Below are 13,097 nucleotides of genomic sequence, written 5' to 3' on the forward strand. Positions count from 1 at the left end.
AGTGAGCCAAGATCATGCCATTTCCAGCCTGGCAACAAGAGCGAAACTCCATCTCAAAAATAAAATAAAATAAAATAAAATAACCTTTTGCCTTGAAATAATTGTAGCCTCACAAGAAGTTATAAAAATAGTAGGTCCTGTGTACCCATCACTGAGCCTTCCCTAACAGTAACATAACTATAGTAAAATTTCAAAACCAGGAAATATAGTTTGATTACAATTCCTTTGTCAGATAAATGATTTCCAAATATTTTCTTCCAGTCTGTGGCTTGTCTTTTCATTCTCTTAGTGTATTTTGCAGAGTAAAGTTGTTAATTTTGATGTGATCTAATTATCTTTTTTTTCCTCTTTTTTGGATCTTTCTTTTTGATCCAACGTCTAAGGGCTTTTCCTAACCTTAGATCTAGATTTTCTTCTGTTTTTAAAGTTATATCATTTTATGTTTTTCATTTAGATCTATTTTCCATTTTAGTTTTTACATAAGGTGTGAGATTAAAGTCAAAGTTTTTTTGTTTTGTTTTGTTTTTTGCTTATGGATGTCCAGTTATGGAAGTGACTAGTTTTTTTAAATTGAACTTTTTTTTTGAGACAGGGTCTTGCTCTGCTGCCCAGGCTAGAGTGCGGTGGCCTGATCATGGCCCACTGCAGCCTTGACGTCCCTTGCTCAAGTGATCCTCCCACCTCAACATCCCGAGTAACTGGGACTACAGGTGCACGCTACCACACCAGGTGAATTTTTCTATGTTTTGTAGAGATGGGGTTTCACTGTGTTGCCCAGGCTGGTCTCTCATCTCCTGAGCTCAAGTAATTTGCCTGTCTTGGCCTTCCAAAGTGCTGGGATTACAGGCGTGAGCCACCATGCCTGGCCAGATTGAATTTTTTACTGATAAATATTCACAAACTAAACACGACTACATAGTCAGCACGTAGATTGACAAAGGACAACACCAACACCTCACAATCCCCTTGTGTCTCTACTGGTCATTATCTGCTCTCCTCCCTGCCAAGTAACCACTTCCCTAATTTCTGATACCAGAGATGAGTTTGGTCTGTTTTGCCCGTTAAGTAAGTGGAATTATATAGTACCCTTGTTTTGACTCCTTTTCTAACATTTTGTTTGTGAAACTCATCTGGGTGGTTGTGTGTAGCAAAAGTTCTTTCATCCGTTTTTTTTTTAAGAGTTGGAGAGTCACTCTGTCACCCACGCTGGCGTGCAGTGGCACGATCATAGTTTACTTTAGCCCCAATCCTTCTTTCTTTAGCCCCAATCATCAGGCAATCCTTCTGCCTCAGGCTGCCAGAGCACTGGGATTACAAGTGTGACACCAGCCTGTGCCTGGCCTAATTCTTTCATTCTTAACACTGCATGGTATTCCATCAAATGAATGTGACAATTTGTTTACCAATTCTATTTATGGATATTTGGGTTTCCAGTTTGAAGCTATTACAATTAGTGCTGCTATCAACATTTCTGTACATGGCTGTTGGTGAACATACGTACACATTTCTATAGGGTTTATACCCAGGAATGAATTTGCTGGGCATTAGGATATGTGTATGTGGAGCTTTGGTATATTCTGCGCAGGTGTGTGCTGGGCTAGGTGCTGATTTGTAATGTTTGACAAGTTTCCATGTGTAAATACCCCCATTCTCTCCAGTTTCAAGCTGCCAAAGTGAATTCAGTTGGCTTACAAAATAGCTAAAAATTTAACAGTTGCTTCTGTGAGCTAGTACAAGCCGGCTCCAGGACATCCCTCATTCTGCCAAGCAGTTTTCCAAAATCATTATACCAGTTTACACGTCTGCCAGTAAATGAATGAGAGTTCTAGTTGCCACACATGTACATTTGGCATTACCATTTTCATTTTCGTCATGCTGTGTGGTGTGTAATGGCATCACTTTGTGGTTTTAATGTGTATTTCCCTGATGACTAATAAAATTGAATATATTTGGTTACATTTTGTACCTGAAGTGACTGAGTAATCTGAAACTAACATTTTTTTCTCCCAGCAATAGAAAGATGAGTGTTTGTTATCAAGTTTGGTTCAAATACAGACAGAGAAGATTACAGTTTTGCATGTCTTAGGACCTAGTCTGTAAATTTCAACACCTTATCACCATCTCACTGGTATACTTGTCTGTGGATTTATCAGGGAACTTCAGCTTTCTTTTTGCCCTTAATTTCCTTTTTTTTTTTTTTGAGATGGAGTCTGTCTCTCTGTTGCCCAGGCTGGAGTGCAGTAGCACAATTTCGGTTCACTGCAACCTCTGCCTCCCAGGTTCAAGCAATTCTTGAGTAGCTGGGACTACAGGCGCCTGCCATCACACCCAGCTAATTTTTGTGTTTTTAGTAGAGATGGGGTTTCATCTTGTTGGGCTGGTCTCAAACTCTTGACCTCAGGTGATCTACCCACCTTGGCCTCCCAAAGTGCTGGGATTACAGGCGTGAGCCACCGTGCCCAGCCTGCCCTTAATTTTCTAATTTGTAAAAATGTGGGTTATAATTCCTCCCTGTCTAGGTTAGTTATGGGGATTAAGTATATGACGTGGTGCTTAGTATATGATAAGGATTTGATAAAGTCATACCTTGTATTTGAGATAAACTATTTCTGAGGATTTTAACAGTACCTAGAATTCTTTTTTAAGATGGGGTCTCACCCTGTCGCCCAGGCTGGAGTGCAGTGGCACCATCTTGGCTCACTGTAGCCTCTGCCTACTGGATTCAGAAATTCTCCCACCTCAACCTCCCAAGTAGCTGGGATTACAGTGGCATGCCACCATGCCCGGCTAATTTTTGCATTTTTAGTAGAGACGGGGATTCATCATGCTGGCCAGGCTGGTCTCAAACTCCTGACCTCAGGTGATCTACCCTCCTCAGCCTCCCAAAGTGCTGGGATTACAGGCATGAGCCATCACGCCCAGCCAGTACCTAGAATTCTAAGTTGACATTGGGGTTACCAAGTTCATAGCCTCCTGTAGGGAGACAATATAGTATAATAGTTAAGAGCCAGGTCTCTGAAATCTGACTTGGGTTTGAATCCTGTGTCTGCTTTTTACTAGCCTTGCAAGCTTGGGCAAGTTATCTCTCTTCTGTACCAAGTTGTGCAGAGCTTATGAAGAATTAGGTGGCTCTCATTGATGACCCTTGTTTGCAAATGTCATCTTTGCATTTGTCTTTCCTATTGTCCTGCTAGGCAGACAGCGGGACAGAACAAATCATCCCGTAGGACTGGGAAGTTATTGAGGATGTAAGACTTAGCACGCATATCTAAGTAGGCCATGGGTTGGTACTGAGAGACTACTTAGGGAGAAACAAGACGGAACTCTGGATGTAGTCAAGAAGCATAAACCAGGGATTGACAAATGTTTTCTGTAAACATCCAGATATAAATATTTTTGGCTTTGTGAGCTGTATGGTTTGTCACAGCTACTCAATTTCTTTTTATTTTTTTGAGACAGTCTCACTCTGTCACCCAGGCTGGAGTGCAGTGGCACAATGTCTGCTCACTGCGACCTCACAGAAGAGTGACACAATCAGATTTGTATTTTAGAAAGTTACCTCTGGCTGCTAGGTAGAGAATGGATTGAAAAGTAACAAAAGTGGATAAGAGGCTATTGCAGAAATACAGCAATTCCACTCTTCATTATATAGTCAAGAGAATTGAAAGCATGTCCACATAAAAACTTGTATGTGAATGTTATAGCAACATTATCCTAGTTTAGACTAGGATAATGGCAATGGAGTTGAAAATATGTTGATAGATTTAACAAATGTTTAGGAGGCAAAATTAGAATCTGGCAATAGATGGGATAACAGGGTGAGCCATTGTTTTAGATCTATGTGGTAATAACTCGTTTATAAATATATCTGTCAAACTTTCTTGCTTTAATTTATGGGGGTTTCTTGGTGCTCCTATTTCATAGCCAACAAACTCATGAAAAGTTATTTATTAGGGAAATCCAAATCAAAACCATGGTGAGATACCACTTCACACCCACTAGCATGGGTATTATAATCATAACAATAAACAAAATAACCAATGTTAGCAGGGATGTGAAGAAATTGGAACCCTTGTAACACTGCCTTTTATGTGAGAATAAAACAGTGCAGCTGCTTCAGAAAACAGTTTGGCATTCCTCAAAAAGTTAAACATACAATTGCCATTTGACCCAGCAATTCCACTTTTCAGTATATAGTTAAGAAAACATGACCACATAAAAACTTATACATGAATATACTAAAAACTGCTGAATTGTACACTTGAAAAGAGTGAATTTCATTGTATTTGAATTATATGTGAAAAGTTAAAACTCAAAGATATATTTGATTGTCACCATCTTGGACAATGGTTTTATAAAACATAGATGTGAAACGTCTTGTGTCATATGTTCCAAAATAATTTGCAGCATGCATCCCATAAAATACCTTTTTAATTAAATTATAAATCAATCCCCAAAACATATTGAAAAGCATACTGAAATTATATATCTGATATTTGAAACATGAATTTCTGAGAAGTTTCCTTGTTGAAATCATCTAAAACAGCTTATATAAGCGTTTAGTTTTACAATTTCACATGTAAGAGAAAAAAATGATTAAATTCACATTCCAATGAAGAATTTATTTTTAAAAATCATGTTGGGAAGTTACTCGTTTTATTTCAATATTTTGAAAACGAGACAAGTACATGCATTTATAGTTGCATATGTTACTGGGGGGCTACTGTTTGTATTTTTTTTGTAGAGACGGGGTTTTGCTATGTTGCCCAGGTTGGTCTTGGACTCCTGGCTCAAGCTATCCACATACCTCTGCCTCCCCAAAGTGCTGGGAACTACAGATATGAGCCACAACTGCTGGTCATTATAGGTTTTAACAATTTTTTCAAAATCCTTATGGACATCCTGTTTTATATATATAAATGCAGTATACACATGAATATATGTACATATATACATATACTGCATTTATACAGCTGGAAGGCTTATGTACAGTATAGTACTTGCAGTTTTTAAAAATGTGTGTTTTAAGGGCTGGGCACAGTGGCTCACACCTGTAATCCCAGCACTTTGGGAGGCTGAGGTGGGCAGATCACTTGAGGTCAGGAGTTTAAGACCAGCCTGGCCAACATGGTGAAACCTGTCTCCACTAAAAATACAGAAAAATTAGCCAGGTGAGGGGGCAGGCACCCGTAATCCCACCTACTTGGGAGACTGAGGTGGGAGAATCCCTTGAACCCGGGAGGTGGAGGTTGCAGTGGGCCCAGATTGCTCCACTGCACTCCAGTCTGGGCAACAGAGTAAGATTCTGTCTCAAAAAAAAACCAATCAAACAAACCAAAACGTAATAGGGAAGTCAAGGCAGGTAGATCACTTGAGCCCAGGAGTTTGAGACCAGCCTGGCCAACATGGTGAAATCCTGTCTCTACTAAGAAAGTACAAAAATTAGCTGGGCGTGGTGATGCATGCCTGTAATCCCAGCTACTTGAGAGGCTGAGGCATGAGAATTTCTTGAAACCCAGAGGTGGAGGTTGCAGTGAGCCAAGATCACACCACTGAATTCCAGCCTGGTGACAGAGCAAGACTCTGTCTCAAAAAAAATTATGTTATAAAATACACACATATATAGACAGCCATGACTTAAAATTGGGTTATTACAATTTTTTCTGATAGCAGGAAAATTATTTCTAATCTTTCTAAGGAAACCTGAATGAGGGGAACTCATTTGCCACTCTCCTCAACCGTCACTCTTCTTTGCCTCACTCATTAATAATTTACTAACAAGAGGCACTAGGATTTTTTTTTTTTAACCTTCTTCCACAATTACAAAGTTTTTTTCAAAAATAGCCAGTGTTTATGCTTAGTCAACTTTCTTTTTTTTTTTTGAGACAGAGCCTTGCTGTCTTGCCCAGGCTGGAGTGCAATGGCGCAGTCTCAGTCCACTGCAACCTCTGCCTCCTGGGTTCAAGCAATTCTCCTGCCTCAGCCTCCCAAGTAACTGGGACTACAGGCGCCCGCCACCACACCCAGCTAATTTTTGTATTTTTACAAAATTACCATATTGGCCAGGCTGGTCTGGAACTCCTGACTTTGTGATTCGCCTGCCTCGGCCTCCCAAAGTGCTGGGATGACAGGCGTGAGCCACCATGCCGGGCCTGGTCAACTTTCAAGGTTGCTTTTGCTGTTACAAAAGCAGCACAGCAGTTGTTTTATGTAATTTTATAATTTCAGCATCTAAATCCAGAGGCTCTAGAGAGCATTTGCTGTGAAGGGGGAAGGAAAGAAAGGCTGATAAATACATTGCTGACTTTGTCTGTAGTGTCAGATAAGGTGCAAAAGTAAACATGATGACTGCAACCATTGTGGGTAAGATTATGAAGGGGTACTGAGTGACTCAGCCCAGAAAGTGATCAGGGATTGGTTCTCTGTACTGTGTGTGGTAATCACTACTTTTTGTCATTTCATGTGGGAAAAGAAAGCAACCAGAGAGCCATGGGGATCTTGCCTTGTGGCCTTAGGTTATGGGGAATTTTCTTGATGGAAGTTGGCTGCCAGGTAGATAGCATTCAGGAAAAAGAATAATGAGAAATCATTTTGGGTCAGATTTCATTATCTCTTACTTTGTGTGAAAATAGAACTGGTGTAGCTGCAGAGCATTCTAGATCTCTATTTGAATTTACTGACCTGTATTGAATCTTATGCCTAAGTGTCAAATCTTTTTCTATTTTTCTAACTTGTGTGGCAGCGCCCCCCACCACCTTCCTTCTCTGTCACACCTAATGTTTCTAACTATTATTTTAAAATACTTATGGTATTATTATTATTATTATTATTATTATTATTATTTGAGAGAGCGGGTCTCTGTCTATTGCCTAGTCTGGAGTTCAGTGAGTAATCTTCCTACCTCAGCCTCCTGAGTAGCTGGGACCACAGGTATGCACTACCATTAGCCTGGCTAATTTTTAAAATTTTTGTAGAGATGGGGGTCTCCTTTTGTTTCCCAGGCTGGTCTTGAACTCCTGGGCTCAAGCAGTCCTCTCGGCTCAGACTCCCAAAGTACTGGGATTATAGGCATGAGTCATCATGCTTGGCCCTCAAATTCTGTAAATAAAAGTAAATACATATAATGAAACCCCATCAACTGCCTATTATCAGTAATCTTCTTAGGGAAGTTCATCATACGACATAATCATGGACTTTAGTGTTCAAAAGGTCATGATTAAGCCCTTTTAATCAAGACTATTAAAGAGAGGCTGATACGGTTTGGCTGTGTCCCCACCCAAATCTCATCTTGAATTCCCATGTGTTGTGGGAGGAACATGGTGGGAGTAATCCAATCATGGAGGGAAGTCTTTCCTGTGCTGTTCTCATGATGTGAATAAGTCTAATGAGATCTGATGATCTCATGACATCTGCTTTAAAAAGATGAGCTCCTCTGCACAAGCTCTCTCTCTCTTTGCCTCCTGCCATCCATGTAAGACATGACTTGCTCCTCCTTACCTTCAACCATCATTCTGAAGCTTCCCCAGCCATGTGGAACTGTAAGTCCAATTAAATCTTTCTTTAGTAAATTGCCCAGTCTCGGGTATGTCTTTATTAGCAATGTGAAAATGGACTAATACAGTAAATTGGTACCAGTAGAGTGGGGCATTGCTGAAAAGATAACTGAAAATGTGGAAGCGACTTTGGAACTGGGTAACAGTCAGAGGTTGGAACACTTTGGAAGGCTCAGAAGAAGACAGAAAAATGTGGGAAAATTTGGAACTCCCTAGAGACTTACTAAATGGTGTTGGCCGTTAGATTAGCACCAGCGTTAAAGTTAGGAAATTTGTCTCAGTCAAAGGCTGCTTTACCAGCAGAGGGGTCTGAAGAACCGAGGCCTGACCTCCAGTATCCTCTTCTTGTAAGGGCCACACATATGTATGTCCTCTGTTGGTCCGGGAACCACTGACATGTGCGTGAAACACCCTGAATCCAGGGAGCATAAAATGGAGCCTCAGTTGGGGTTTCTTATACCTTGCTGGTCACATAGGCATATTCTTCCTATGTCATCAGCCCTAATGACAGAGCCTCTTGGGGCTCATGAAGACCAGGTGCAAATCATCAGTCTCACTGGTACCAGTCAGCAATGCTAAGAGCTAGAACAAACTGGCCCGAAACTCCTCAGACCCATGTTACAAACCAATGTTATTAATCGGTACATTTCATGTCTTGGCCAGGGGTCAGTGTCTGCAGGTACTTCAGCAAAACAACTCAGCCTTCTGGAATGAGCCTTTGCAGCATGTTTCACTGCCGCCACCATCAATCTTCAAGGCCTTTTTAAGACGAAGTGACAAGTCTTGGATTGAGAGCAATTACTTGCATTACAGCATCACATAATCACGTGGATAATCAAATTTACCTAATTCCAAACATCTATGATACCTAGTAAAGATCTGGTATGGATTTAGACAACTGAACAGTTCAATAAATTACTAGCACAAAATGGAACAAACTTGCTCATATTTTGGACTAACTTTATAATTCTTTTGCCTCTCTGATTTGTAGCTGTCTGTTCTCTCAGGTATGCGTCTATGAGTGATTGAGAGTCCTAAAAATAATTCATCAAGTCTAAATCTTCTTCAGGCCAATTTTATTCCATAGCGATAGTGTTGTGAGGGGGTTTTAATTCAATCTCACAATACATTTGATCAACCACCTCAGTATTATTGTAAGTTTTATTAGCCTCTACAATATTAAATTTACCTGTGATTTCTATATTGTAGTACTCTAATACATGGCATAATATAAATCAGACATAATGATGTATTATTTTGTCTCTCCCAACAAATCTGCCTTGTCTCATGGGAGTGGAGCTTAGAGGCCATGTCTCTGTTGTTTTAGGATTCCAAACCTCTTATAAATTCCATTTCTCTGGCCATATGGTTTGGTGGATAGCGTTTTCCCAGGAGGAGACGTGTCCCCAACAGGGCCTATTTATTCCCTATTGGAAGTCGTCTAGTCCTATTTAAAATGTGTCCAATACCCACAAGTTACACTATCACTTGCGGCACTAAAGTTGTTAAGGAGCACCTCAGTATGTTGTATTCTCCAATTACCAATGTCTTAGACTGGGAAACACATCAGCCTCCTCTAAGTGTGTATCCTGTGCTTCTGCTGTGAGAATCCCAGGCCTCCGGGTCTGGGATAGCTCAGACTCCATTTGAATGCAGATACCTTGTAACCCAGCTGTGTGACATGCAAGCCCATTCCCATCACTTGGTCTGGGCATATGGTCTTACTGTGCACTCTAATGCAAGACCCGTACCATCAGCGTTGTGTCGTCATTTCAGTTGCCATCCTTGTCTTTCCTCCTGGAGGAGGATGTCTTGCAGTTTCTCTGTTTATACAAGAAGTCTTTTTTTTTTTTCTCTTCAAAATATTTTTCCTCATTGAAAGGGAATTCCTCTTCATGAATTCCTCTCAGCCTAGCTCTGAATTCTCAGAAGTCTCCCTTATACTAAGCAGGTCAGTGCAGTTTGATCCACCAGACCCACTGTTGATGTTGAGTACTAACTTCTTTCTTATAATTAGGAAATAAACTTGGATCTTACAATGTTGGCTCCCTCAAACTAAAGCCATATGAGTGGTACTCACTGCTAAATGGATGTTTTGTTTTTGAGAGGGAGTCTCACTCTGCCACCCAGGCTAGAGTGCAGTGGCATGATCTTGGCTCACTGCAACCTCCACCTCCCGGGTTCAAGTGATTCTCATGCCTCAGCCACATGAGTAGTTGAGATTACAGGCATGTGTCACCAAGCCTGGCTAATTTTTGTATTTTCAGTAGAGATTGGCTTTCACTATGTTGGCCAGGCTGGCCTCGAACCCCAGACCTCAAGTGATCCACCTGCCTCGGCCTCCCAAAGTGCTGGGATTACAGGCGTAAACCACTGTACCCGGCCTCTAAATGGACTTTGATTTGGGTATACCATAATGCTTCCCATACCCATCCACATAGAATTCCTGATTTTTCATTCTCAGTCCTTGAGCCTGCAAATTAGATTGAATTATTTTCCTTTCTCAGCGATCCAAGTATCTCAATTGTTCCTCCATCTCTTTATGGCTTTCCACCCCCAATAACAGGAACAAGAGCTATTTTTGTACATAATGTTTTGACAGATGGGACATGCTGAAGATGAACGTCTTCCATCATATCCCAGTACCTTCTTTAAACTTTCATTATCACAATCAATGGTTGCACAATGTTCATTTAGACTAGTGGTAATCGGTGTTTTCCAGATTCAACTGGATGCGTATTCCATAGTTTGCTTCCCAATTCAGGTTTTCGACCATAGCTCTATCCTGTGAAATGGAAACGAAAGGACATAGCCATATTTGTATTGTTCCAGATAGTTATAGTCAGAGCTGCTATCTGCTCATCCATTTTGCGGACGAAGACCACTCTCAGAAGTGTGTGTTACATTCATTGAGTTGGCTACTGTACTGCTTACTTCTTGACTCTTCAGAAAGAGGTTTTGGAAAACTGAATACTGCAAGGGGCACTGGGTGGAAGTTAAAAGAGAATATTATTCTTTTGCTCTGAAAGTCTCTCAAGGCACCAAAATTATATTAGATTTTCCCTTTTGTAATATCCACTTATTAACTACCCTTCCCTCAGCAACAATTTCACCTTTCTTCCTTGTATCATTAATTTAAATCCAAACCTTTCCCCCTAAAGCAGGTCCCACTTGTTGTCACTGGACTAGCCCATATTTTTGGTAGCAAAATGAGATATTCCAGGGTTTCCTTTTGGGGTCATTCCCAAGAGTAGGGGATCACACTGGATACATACGAAGAAAGGATACTGTCCTTCCACAAAGAAACAAAACATTTGCCCTACCCTGGCAAAGTGCAGGGAACAGATAATCCATGCCATCAACCTCTTTGCAAATTTTGCATTTAGGTTCAAATTTATATATATATACACACACATATATATACACATACACACACACATATGTATATATGACCTTGTTTTGGAATATTATACGATTTTGGGATTCTTTTTTTTTTTTTTGAAATGGAATCTCGCTATGTCACCCAGGCTGGAGTGCAGTAGTGCAATCTCAACTCACTGCAACCTCCGCCTCCCGGGTTCAAGCGGTTCTCCTGCCTCAGCCTCCCAAGTAGCTGGGATTACAGGTGCATGCCACCATGCCTACCTAATTTTGTATTTTTAGTAGAGACAGAGTTTCACCATGTTAGCCAGGATGGTCTCAATCTCCTGACCTCGTGATCCGCCTGCTTTGGCCTCACAACGTGCTGGGATTACAGGCGTGAGCCACCATGCCTGATGTGGATTTTGAGATTCTTAATGGTAGCCCTGGTTGCAAGGACTACCAGATCCATTGTTGAAAAGGAAAATAGAGGTGAAGTAGGGAAGATCATATGCAAATACTGTTTCATTCTTTATCTCTTTCTCCCTAATTCTACCAACAGATATAATTATTTACCTAATGGAACTTCACCTTTAGTTCCCCTCACCTTCAGTTGCAAAACACAAAGCTGCAGGCTTATAGACTAGCCATTTGATTCTTTGTTATGCCCACCTTCTTAAACAGGTATTTTAGTTATCCATTTCAATGTCCTATTAACCCATGACTTTGAAAGTGATAAATATAAGTCCATTGAATACAATGTTATTTTGCATGTCATTGCCTATGTGAGCAGTGAACTGAGTGCCATCAGTTCACTTTACTAAGATCTAACTAATCTTCAGTTTAGATCAGTTAAAAAGGTAGAAATTGGCTGGGCATTGTGGCTCACACCTGTAATCCCAGCACAACACTTTGAGAGGCTGAGGCAGGCAGATCAATTGAGGCCAGGAATTTGAGACCAGCCTGGCCAACACGGTGAAACCCTGTCTCTACCAAAAAATACAAAAATTATCCGGGCGTGGTGACACACACCTGTAATCCCAGCTACTCAGGAGGCTGAGGCAGGAGAATCGCTTGAACCCGGGAGGTGGAGGTTGCAGTGAGCTGAGATTGTGCCACTGCACACCCCAGTCTGGGTGACAGAATAAGCCTGTGTCTCAAAAAAGAAAAAAAAAAGAAGTTTCCCAAAATTCTGTTTCTCTCATGTCTGAGGTAGGGGAATGGGAGGGGTTGGGAGAATCTCAGTTTGCCCCTTGCTTCCTCAGAGTCTTTCTCCTGTGGGAAACTGCATCTTTCTGGCAGTGAATTTTAAACAGAAAAAGATGTAGGTTCTGAACTCAGGTATTTGCCTTTTAAAAAAATCTGGTTCTGGTCTTGCTTTTGAAGTGGATATCTAATGAATACATATTAGTTGGAATTATCCAGTAAAGGAGCTTCTGGCTCCGGTTATGACTGGCGCATGAGAAAGAATAGTTTTTTTCCCCCCAGTGAAATTATTAAGAAAGGGAAAATGTAATTAATATGGTTTGGCTATGTCCCCACCCAAATCTCATCTTGAATTGTAATCCTCATGTGTCGAGGGAGGGAAGTAATTGGATTATGGGGGCAGCTCCCCCATACCCATACTGTGTGCTCACATGCTCTCTCTTGTCTGCTGCCATGTAAGACATGCCTGCTTCCCCTTCCACCATGATTGCAGTTTCCTGAGGCCTCCCTGCCATGCGAAACTGGGGGTCAATTAAACCTCTTTTCTTTATAAATTATCCAGTCTTGGATATGTCTTTATAGCAGTATAAAAACAGACTAATACAACAATTAATTACTTTTTATCTTCATTTTAATCAATGTACAAGCAAATGGCATTAATAAATTATAATAGAGCAGAATGTAAAGATTTTTAAATAATTTAATCAATTGTGGATCATGTAGAATGAAGAAATATTTTATATAATTTTTGAATGTACAATTACATTTATAAAATAAAAGTGTGCAAAATTAACTTATGTTTTTAAATGTCCAGATAATGCTTACCCATCAGGGCTAAGTAATTGGAAAAGGGTATGGGTGGTAGTTACATGGTTATGCTCAACTTGTAAACATTAATCAATTATCAGTTTATGATTTATGCACATACTTAAACAAAAAAGAAACAAAACAAAATGAAACAAAGTGCATTCTCTGCCC

At 40.5% G+C, this 13,097-nt stretch overlaps 1 protein-coding gene across 5 annotated transcripts in view; it reads left to right on the forward strand.

The window, feature by feature from the left end:
• IMPACT (impact RWD domain protein) overlaps positions 1-13,097 on the forward strand; it is a 66,629-nt gene that overhangs the window by 31,470 nt on the left and 22,062 nt on the right. For 4 of the 5 annotated variants that reach the window (XM_009192551.3, XM_009192550.3, XM_021930005.2 and 1 more), the window contains one exon: positions 8,217-8,487. The exons of the other annotated variant lie outside the window; for it this stretch is intronic. Coding sequence is in view for 3 of the 4 variants with exons in the window: in XM_009192550.3 (XP_009190814.2) it covers positions 8,217-8,267 (51 nt within the window). In the remaining variant the exon portion in view is untranslated. Of the gene's footprint in view, positions 1-8,216; positions 8,488-13,097 lie in introns of those variants that run through there. 5 annotated transcript variants of the gene reach the window in all.

Source organism: Papio anubis, chromosome 19 (assembly GCF_008728515.1).
Source record: "Papio anubis isolate 15944 chromosome 19, Panubis1.0, whole genome shotgun sequence".
NCBI classification, from domain to species: Eukaryota; Metazoa; Chordata; class Mammalia; order Primates; family Cercopithecidae; genus Papio; species Papio anubis.